This window comes from Trachymyrmex septentrionalis, unplaced genomic scaffold, assembly GCF_001594115.1.
Source record: "Trachymyrmex septentrionalis isolate Tsep2-gDNA-1 unplaced genomic scaffold, Tsep1.0 scaffold207, whole genome shotgun sequence".
In the NCBI taxonomy this organism is placed as follows: domain Eukaryota; kingdom Metazoa; phylum Arthropoda; class Insecta; order Hymenoptera; family Formicidae; genus Trachymyrmex; species Trachymyrmex septentrionalis.
The window spans coordinates 20,891-32,104 of NW_017305255.1; the positions used below are offsets into that span (position 1 = coordinate 20,891).

Genomic DNA, 11,214 nt, shown 5'->3' on the forward strand with positions numbered 1-11,214 from the left:
TTAAGTTAAAAGTAACAAATAACGTTACTCATTACAAGTAACGCAAATAAAAAAGTAACGCGTTACAAATTAATTAATGAAAAAAGGAGTTATTTTTTCAATAACAAATTACTTTTTCAACCCACACAAGTAACGATTGATTTTTCTAACTCCGACATTACCGTCATAAAAAATTCACAATGTCATTATCAAGTCGTTATTATAGCAATGCTCAACAAAGTTACGGCATTACAAGTAATGCGTTACTGCCAACCCTGATTTTAACACTTCTCGGTAAAAAGATCTTTTAGCTGTTGCTATTACAGTCCGATAATAATAAAGGTTATAAATAGAAATTTGTTAAAACTATAACTTCCTGGAAATATTCTAGACAGATTTACCAAAAAGAAAAAAACAGCTTTTAATATTTATAATACATTGAGACACAAATTGTTACACATAGTTGTAATAAAAATAAACATAAAAAAGTCCTTAAACATTTTCAAAAAGTCAAAACATTTTTATAAATTGCTTGTCATTTAATATGTACAAAATAACAAACAAATATTTTTGCTGTGTTAAATAATATGGGAATAAAAAGATTAAAAATATCAGTGATGTGTGGGATAAACATTACAAGCAAATAATGTACGTTTGATACGGTTGGCTCGATTAATTAAAAAATATTAAATGACGTACCAACCGCGTCGACACCGATCATTCGTAACATCTTCAACTCTGCCACTGTCTCGAAATTAGGTCCACCCAAACACGTGTAAACCCCCTTATGTACAATATCGCCAATACCCATCTCTTCAGCTACTTGTCTACCGATCTCCATCAGCGTGGCGTTATAAGCTTTATTCATAGGTGGAAATCGAGGCCCAAACCTGAGAAATGAAGAAACAAATGTACTAAAAACAAAAGACTTGAAATAATAAATAATAAATAATAATTGAATAAATTAAAATGCTTGATTTTTATACACCAAATAAATATTTCAGATGTTTATTTTATTTATTTTTCTTTCTCAAAAAAGAAGAAGTAATACATTTTCCCTATTCATTGTAGGTAAAATATTATATTAACTTAAATATAATATTGTATATCGTATACGTATATTAGCAAAGAAATTCGCATAGAGTACAAATCCCACCTATCATCATTTGGTCCTTGAAGCGGATTGTTGCCGGCAAAACCCATCATATTCACATGATCCTTTACTATCATAATATCACCTACTTTGTAGGTGGGATTTAGACCGCCGGCCGCGTTCGTAGCAATTAAATGTGTCACACCCACCAGCTTCATCACTCTTACTGGCATGGCACACTAGAAATAACTACCTTTATCATCATACATCTCAATAAATATGTTTTACATTTGTTTTAGCTAGAATAAAATCAGAAGACACGGTAGTAGTATCTCGGGTGTCAAGTCAATCACTACGATTAGACTCCCGAGACCGGACCGTGTATTGCAATTACTGAAGCCAATTATACCTTCCAAAGTGGATAACCTTCGTAATAATGAAATCTGCCTTGCATGCACATGACTGGTACACCTTGAAGATAACCAAAGACCATCTGACCAGTATGTCCTTTTACCGTAGATATCGGAAAATGTGGGATTTCTTCATAGGGGAAGCATTGCTTGTCCACGAGGGATTCCGCGATCGAACCTGGACACAACTCGTTTTGCTCATATGATCCTGTTTAGGAATAAACAAAGCTATGATAGGATAAACCGTCACCCGGAATTCCCGCAAAGCCATTTAGCATTGTTTGAAGCAACATACACACACTCACATAAACGTTGTTAATCTCATCTTATTATAATTTTGTCTTCAATTACATGTTTTCGAGAACCTTATTGTATAGAAGAATTATTATTAGACGTTATCAGAAAAATTTGAGAAAAATTATTTCTGTTCTTTTTAAATTACTCAAAGAACAGAACAAGCGATAAGTAATATTGTGTTACTCTGATATTCAAAAAATCTATCAAGATCTTCTAATATACCTATCTTGTGAATTATTCCCTTTTTTTTTGAAACCATAATTATTCTTGAAAAAAAAGTAAATTAATTTGTTTGTAAAAAATTTCAAACTCTTTATAATAACTTTATATTATGACGCACGCGAGCAACAGTTTGCATAATCAAATATGGCTATTCATACTTTGATTGCGATTTGCATTCTTAATAATTAAAAGTTATTAGGTCACAAATGTAAGGATCAAAATCAGCTGTGATTTTAGCGTGTCAGATGGCATATGCAATTTAATGCTAAGCGATATTTGAAATATTTTATCGTGAAATTAAGACGTAATAGTAGAAGTATACAATACATATACTCGTATATTAAGCATAAGCGTGGAATCATAATTAGGCAGATATTGTTAATTTTGTAGTAGTATTCAAAAGATATTGTGCAAATAATAACATGCACAAATGTCAAAGACACTACATTTCAAAATCGTTTATCATGATTTTATATCACAAAAAATTTATCTTTTTAACTACAATCTATAAGCACAAACCCTGAATAAATTAGCTTCGTATAAGCATATTATCAAAAAAATTATATATAAATTTAGAATATTGCATTATATTCTTGTGATTTTTATAAAAATTCTTAAATAATGTCAAGTTTTAATCAAAGTCTTACCAAAATTATATATTTTATTATATCTCATATCGTTACTATTATAATACAAGACAAGCGTGGGCGAGTCAATTAAATTTAAAATAAATATCTAAGATTCATAAATTTTCAAATACTTGAATCCACAAAAAATCTTGTTACATATTGACGTTATGCAATAATTGATTTTGCAATGATTAATTAATTGACTTATGTCAATAATAAATAAATATTATTTAACAATATACAATTATAAACGAATCGTGTATACATACATATAAGTAAAATACAAAAAAAAATGTACACATGTAATACTATTAACTACTAACCCATTCCCGAACCGCATATAATTCCTATTTTCGGTCTAATCTTGATGCGATTCAATAAATATTGTGCTGATTCCTGTAATATTTCGAAGGTGTACCTGAAAGATACAATAATATATTTAATATAATAAATATTAGGTTTAATGATTTGCTTTAAAAGCTTCAATTTGAATTTGAAAGCATTGACATTAAAATTTTCGATCTAATTGTAAGTTTCGAAGTTTCAAACCTTTGAAACTTAAAAATTTCGACACTTCAATCTTATTTAATTTCAATATTACAAGCTTCGAAGAATCAAAACTATACAATTATTATTATAATTTAATATAGCTAACAGTAACAAATATATTTTCATAAAAAATATACAAATATATTTAGGAATATATATTGCATTCAAAAAATTTAAATATATTTGTCCACGTTTCGAAGCTTCAAAGGCACTTTAAACTTTGAAAGTAGGAGTTAATTTCGAAAATTCAAATTCTTTCAAAACTTCAAATTTTCCAAGTTGTAAAAAATAATAACTCTGCAATAAATATGAACACAAAAATGTTTAACATAGATATTCGCTCGATTTTGAATTATTCCATCTTTGTTATTATTTCTATACAATCGACAAAATTATAAATGAAATGTATACATACAATCGTAATTTCGTTAACTTTCTAATATTCAGTCTTATTCAACTTTTGATCTTTGCTCTTATTATAAATCAATCAGTATAGACAAGCTGGGAGATAATAGAATTGCGAAGTAACTCTCCCGCGATCGAACATGGCCAGTCGCCTTCTCTCTGCACTGATATTACAGAGACATATTAAAGTGTACTATTCAATAGATTGGTACTGATTAAGCACTCCTCGTACTCGTTGCTTTAGCTTACACGATCACGCAGCTGTATTAAACGTCCCATCATAATTGCATGTAATTGCGTTTCTAGGCTTTACGATAATGACAACTATGGAGACCAATCACCATCATGGATAATTCATACAGTAGTTTTAAAAGTTGAATATAGCACGATTACACTTCATACAACGAGTTTATATAGAGGAATGCCCTCTATTATGAGATACGCGCCTAATATGAGATAACGGCATTTCCTCTAAACTAATAAACGTTATCTATTGGTTCCATGAATTTATTGTTCTTGAATTGAAAATTATTTAGTAGAAAATTTATTATTAGATTATGCCTGTAGTCGTTACAAAAAAAAATTTAGAATTTGAATGTCTTCAAATTTTATTGAGATAAGCTTTTAAATCTTCTTGTTTATTATTTAATAAGTAAATATTTGGCAATAAATTCTTCATGTGGTGATAGAATAAGACCATACTAATAGAAAAATACGTGATATGTTGCTTAATTACAGAAGTTTGATGATCGTAAAATCGTAAGACGTGGAAATCGTAATATGAGATATCCAGGCTACTTCTAATATGAAATAACCTATGCTTTTATGTCATAGTGAAAATGGTTGCTAAAGTATAAAAGCTATTGTACAATAATAAAAAGGACAATCGAAATAAATATCGAGTGCCTGTTTCTGTAATGATTGTTTCCAACTACCTAAAGACGAATTAGCTAGGTACAATGCATCGCATACTCATTTTGTACTGATTGTTTAATTGTATTTTAGAAACATTAAATAAAATGTTTTAATTGCAATACTGATGTACTTTGCGTTTTATTATCGATTTCTCGGAACATCTTATATTAGGAGTACAATTTTTTGACTTTGCGATTTGCTCACTTTTTACATTTTTTAATTTATAAAAAAAATAAAGTTTGAATTAAATTTTACATAACATTATCTTAAAACATTAAATTCCCTTCAAAATGATCTACTATTTTAAATTCTGACCATAGATTTCTAGCATTTGCCCAAAATAAACTCGGTATCTCATAATAGGGGTTTTTCGTCTAATATTTTATCATAATTATAGTGTAGATAACGCGCGTTATTATATCTTCTTAGTTCACACACACACACACGCGCGCGCGCGCGCTCGCACACACACACACACATACACAACACACATGTTAAAGTTGTAATAATGCAAATATACAATATTATTAATGAAATCGTCAAAATTTCTTATTGAGTTGTACAAGATTTGTAATAAATATTTTATTGTCAATTTTCAAATAAGTTTTCCAAAATCCAAAAAGGGTTAAGTAGTACTAAGTTAAAAAGATAAAAGTTAAGTTAAAAAGTTAATTAATTTTAACTTATCTTAGTTCCAATTTAGACTCTTACAATCGACTCCTAGATTTTAATCTGTCAGAAACTGTATATTTTAATGTATCTAGTTTTTGATAGGTTGAAATTTATTATATATATAAAACATAACACAATACCATCTTCGGCTTATGTGGACTTACGTTGACCGGCTGTTCAGTGCAGGAGGACTCATTTTCGATAACTTGCGAGAAAAGATGTCCGACAAAAATTTCGAAATGGCTTTATTACTTACATTTAATAAATATAAGTGAATAAAATATTTAAACAGTATATATAACAGTCTGTAAACAATATATATGAACAAAACATATAAATAAAATATAGAATATTTCCCAAATAAAGTACATATATATTTGTCATTTCCGTTATTTGTAAGACTGAAACCGTGGAATTGTAAAATATAAAAAAGTATAAAAAAATAAATTTAACTTTCAACTTTTTAATTACTTTTTTTATTAACTTAATTAATTTTTTTATTAACTTTTAATTTAATTAATTTCATTATAAATTAATTTGTATCTTAACTATGTCAAATTTTCAAATTTTCAAAGTTGTTTCACTGTAACTTAACTTAGTTTAAAAAAGAAGTTAACTTACCCAACCCTGCCAAAATCAATTATTTTAAATGCGTATCTCGGAAATTAATTAGACTTGAAAATCTTTATATGTAAATATAATTTTGACACAAAGCTATAAACGATTAAACACACATTAAATAAAATTAGTGTGCTCAGGGCACACTAATTATGCATACATGTTCATGAATACTGTTCCATTCACTTTATTAATTTTCATAGATCAATTGATATTGATCCTGATCTCACATCAAGGTTAAATTAAACTTGTTTCTCAACTTGTTATATAAATACTGCATAGATTATAACAAATATTTTAAATTAAAATAAAATTTATATTCATTTATATACATTTGAATTCATTTATACTTATCCATTTATATTATACATTAATTATTCCTTAAAAAGAAGTATCGAACAGAAAGACCTGATTTTTTTCTGGATACAATTCTAAATAAAATAACGAGCTTAACAAATTCAGAAACAAGTTCTCTCGTGCAATAAGAATCAATAATATTTAATCTATGAAATAATCAAATCAGTTGTAATCTATGAATTAATAGAGTAAATGTAACAGTATACACAAACATGCGTAATTATGACCCTAAGCTGACGAATTTTATTTATTTCGATGCAAATATGCATTTAATCGTATATAACGTAATGTAATAATAAGTGCCGTAAATAAAGATTTTCAAGTTTAATTAATTTAAAATAACTTTAGGAAGCTTATGCAAAAATTGAAATGTTTACTACAAATCCTGTGTAACTAAATAGAAAATTTTAACCTACTGTTTTATTAGTTAAAACATTAAAATTAAAATTGAAATTAATATAATTTTAATATAATTGTAATATATTTGGAAAACATGTTGTGTGTTATGTGTGCGTGTGTGTGTGAAAATATATAGGTAGATGAATATATGGACTAAGAAAAAATGACGCACAGCGCATATCTTAATCGCATATTTCAACCTCAGGACCTGAACAAACAATAGGTATACCTGATAAGAATTTTTCCTATATGATTCTTATTGGCGCCTGAACAGGAAATGACTAGACGCGCCTGACAAGAAATGTCAGATATAACCAAAATTCCTGATAGGACCTGAATAGGGGCCCGAATAGATTCTGTGATAAGAACGTGATCTTTTGGCCTTATCAGGTTACTATCGGAATATTGCGTTACACTCCTGATATATTAAGATTAAAGATAATGCTAGGGGCCTTAATCGCACCATGATTCAATTTCTACTCAGGTTATTGCCTTCTACTGCAGTAATTATAATAAAATATTAAATATTAATAGAAAAATATACGTGCAAGCTATATCGTGCTTTGCCATTCTTATTTCAAATTACTTTATACACAGTTTCACAGTTTTTCTCAAAGAGAGATTTGAATCTTTTGAATATCTCTTGATTTATGAATTGTTAAATTAAGCTCGCATAAAATTGTTAAATTCTTTAAAATTTTTACATTTTTTTTTTACATTTGAATAGTTGAACGCTTTAAGACTTGATTTTTTACCTTAAATCCCCAAAATTTTCGTAATATATCGTATTTTGAAATTACGAATGTAAAAACGTATTAAAATAGTCAAATGGCCGCAAGTTTAAATTATTATATTCGAGTTGTTATTATATGTGCGCTCTCGTTCACTTGAATTCATTGAAATTTTGCATGTGCATTTGGGTACGCGCGTACACGATAGATGGATTTTGCGTGAATTTAGCATACACGATGTAACTAAAATATCAAAAGAGAAAAGAGCACATAAAAAAAATATATTTAATATAACTATACCTACCAAGTACACATTAAATTATTTATGCTTGTAAAAATGTGTTGTTTTATTATAAAAAAAGATATTCGATTTTTAAAAGTTAAAGAACGTTCTTCAGCTTCTTCTTTGTGTCTATCCTTAAACATTATAAGGCAAAAACTGTACTCTATTTTATTCTTTTTTACTGCTTCTTTTTGTTGTTAATCTTTTATTTATAACATTATTATCACATTTACTATTATTCGTTGCATGTATAGTATGACTCACTTAGAATTTGTCTCTTTAATTCCACTCTATGTGTGTGTGTGTGCAAACGTATCTATACTACATGGAACAATATTATTAAAAATGCAAAAATTGTGTGGTTTGCAGAGGAAATTTTTCCGATACCTGACTCACTGCAAATAACTGTTAATGTATCAACAGAAAAAAGAATAATCGAACTATAATGTGTCATTCGCGATCAATATCTATAATAGTTGTTCAAGGTAAATGAATTAATTATCCGTATCTAATTTTCTCCTTGAACAAGGGTATACGTGCAAATACAATGAAAAATAAATCTTATATAATAGATTGAAAAACTTTTTGATTTAAATACTAATACTTATACATCCTGTTTTTTATTTTTTAATTTTATCCAGTTTTTTAATCAGCATTAAACATCAATCTTTAAAAATCTTTTATTAGACCTTAGAATAAGTAAAGAATATTTACATATCTTATTATAAATTAAAACATTCGAGTGTTGATTGTTATAGTATGCATATTATGTGTAAAACTTTTACATAATTTTCAGTACTTCTATATTTGCATCTTTTTGTTTCTCGAACAACATTTTATGTTTTTTCTATAACATTGTTTAATCTATAGATAAAAACCATGAAATGGCTTACAACTTTTTCCTGAGCACCATGTATATTTACGCGCGTTTCGCATACGTGTATTCCGATGATTTGTAATACCCCTGAAGCCTATGCATTTAACTTAAATCTGCTACTATTTGAGCTTGTCGGTAGTTTAGCAGGTAGTAACCGCGTCGTTTTGTACCAGTTTCAGAGCGAAATTACATCGAATTATAGTGAGCACGCGAGCGCGCCCGGAATACTTCGTTCATTCGATTTGCGCTGAGAAGTAGAATTGACTCACTAATTTGCAATATTGATTTGGTAGCCAGCAATAGTAAATATCGTTTATACATTTTAGCTTACAAATTCTTTTACTATTTCATGCTGAAATGCTCAGCATTAAAGTAAATGTAAAAAATTTAAAAAGGAATTTACTTATTATCTAGTTAATTTCAAAGAAACTCAATAAGCTTTTAATTTGCAAATTAGTTACAAAGATATTCAAGATTAAATGTTATCCAAATTGAAAAGATACTAGAATATACATATATACGTATGTACATTAAAGACTTTTGATATAAAGTTTCTACAAAACATCTCTGGCTGTTTTTAAAATATCTTTTAAAATATCTTGTGAATTTTAATGTCTAAGATATGTATTAAAAATTTCATAAGAAATAATTTGAATGTAACTTACGTATGTTGTGCATCCTTTACGTTTGTTTGCAGTACATCGTTAGTCAGCCGTTTGACAGCCGGGAAGTTGTCGTGACCATTGACGGTTTCCGCAAACGGCATTTTCAATCAAATAACAAACTAGAGTAAGGATCACTTACAATCGAAAAATGACAATTGATAAAAATAAAGAAACAAATTAACAACTAATCGATCAATCCACATATACATATATCGCGCGCTCACGACAAGTGCTTCGCGTGACTTTCGTGAGTCTATTTTATAGAGGAGTTCAAATGCGAGTCAAAAAAAAATGTGAGCGCGAATAAGTCTGCCAATGATCTTGGACACGCACAAGCGCATCGACCAATCGGCGAACGTACCATCTGTGGCGCACGCGGGTGCTTGCGCAGTACGAGGACAAGAGTAGGGAGGAGTATATGATGATAACCCGTTACAGAACAAGTGGTCCAATTATTGTTATTTGTTTCGACAACGACGTTGACGTCGACGAAGCGCGAAATCTAGCGCGGCACAATATCAGAATAATATTTCAGTTGACGAACAAACTGATCAAGTTTATCTCGATGAATATATAAACACGCGCTTGGGGGTATTTTTTAAATTATTATCAAATAATACTTAAAGAAATAAAAACATAAATAGAAATAAAGATCTACATTAAAATATCCATCTAGCTAAAAATAAAATATCAATCTATTATTATAATTATAGTACAAATATATTATAATATTATACTAATATTATAATATTAGTAATTATATAATAAGTTTATAATTATAGATTTAAAAATTTTAATTTATTTGCAATTTATAATATTGAAAATAATAATTAATTAATTTTTTAATTGAATAAGAATTTAGTAGATATTGATAGATAAACTCAAAAGTGAATTGCAGAATTAAAATAAATATTTTTAATTTAGTTATATATATTTTTCAATTTATTTCTAAATTAACATATTTACTATCTTTATTTCATTTCTTCTTTCAATTTCTATATCATAAAAGATTTTACAAAAATCCTTCTTTATTAAAATCCAAAGCAAATAGAATAAAGAGTAGGTAAAACATGATTCGTAATTTTCTTTCGACCGTCAAACATTTAATTTGATTACTGATTCTTGAAGAATCCAGAGAATATTAAGCATGAATAAGCAACAAACAAATAAAAGTACATAATATTCTCGAGATATTGTTAAATAACTGCTCTGCTTTCAAACAATGACGCATGCTCCCAAGGATATGTCCGTCTATTCATATCTTTAGTAAATTTATAGTAAATTAAATTAAATAAAATTATGTTATTAGAGAGCTGTTCCTCCATTTTAACTATAAGGAAATGTATTTACTGTACTGAAAATGGCTCGAAAAGGAGCTGAATACATACTAAATAAATTGATATTACCTCATAATTTTGAATTATCTATACGCACTGGCTATCGCGCCAAAACTCTCATTAGCTCTTTTTTTTGTATTTTATTAGCAAATAAAATTAAATTTTACATTGTTCAATATTACTATATAATTAATTGCCTTAAATCCAAATCTCTATTTATTAGAGGAAAAATCTAGTTTTCTTTTTTTTTGTTACGTAATCGTAAACAAATTTGAATTTTTTTTATCGGCAAAAATTTTTGACAGGTGATTAAAATTTTCCCAATAAATGTTAGTTACTAACAAAATCAATTAGAAAAGCATATAAAATTGTAAATCGGTTCTTATTTAATTAAATTTTTGAAATTATTTTCCAAATAAATTGTTACTATCTTCACCAATATCGTAATCCATATTATACCTTAATCTAAAGTCATCTCGCTCGACCAAACTCATAAAAATAAATATTTTCTTTATCATGTAATAATTCAGAGCAGAGTTTCCAGAATGTCTTCCTACATAAATCGACTCTCTATTGAGGTATTAAAAGCGAAAAAATTTTGCATATATCTAATTAGAGCATAAAATTATTAAGTATAATGCTGCATTGTATAGATAAGATAAGAAAGTGACACGACAGAAATAAATGTAAATTATGTTAGGGTAATACCTGTTATATATATATATATATATATATATATATATATATACGAGTATATATATATATCTTTTTTATAT

General features: G+C 27.8%; 1 protein-coding gene across 2 annotated transcripts in view; it reads right to left on the reverse strand.

Moving 5' to 3' along the window:
- LOC108747955 (purine nucleoside phosphorylase-like) overlaps positions 1 to 9,319 on the reverse strand; it is an 11,977-nt gene extending 2,658 nt beyond the window's left edge. Inside the window, exons 1-5 of one of the 2 annotated variants that reach the window (XM_018485858.1) lie at positions 9,102 to 9,319; positions 2,954 to 3,048; positions 1,482 to 1,660; positions 1,136 to 1,311; positions 679 to 869 (exon numbers count right to left, since the gene is read on the reverse strand). In XM_018485858.1, coding sequence (XP_018341360.1) covers positions 679 to 869; positions 1,136 to 1,311; positions 1,482 to 1,660; positions 2,954 to 3,048; positions 9,102 to 9,202 — 742 coding nt within the window. In that variant the 5' untranslated portion in view covers positions 9,203 to 9,319. Of the gene's footprint in view, positions 1 to 678; positions 870 to 1,135; positions 1,312 to 1,481; positions 1,691 to 2,953; positions 3,049 to 9,101 lie in introns of both variants that reach the window. The other variant, XM_018485857.1, reaches the window with a different exon arrangement.
- Between the last annotated feature and the right edge of the window lie 1,895 nt (positions 9,320 to 11,214).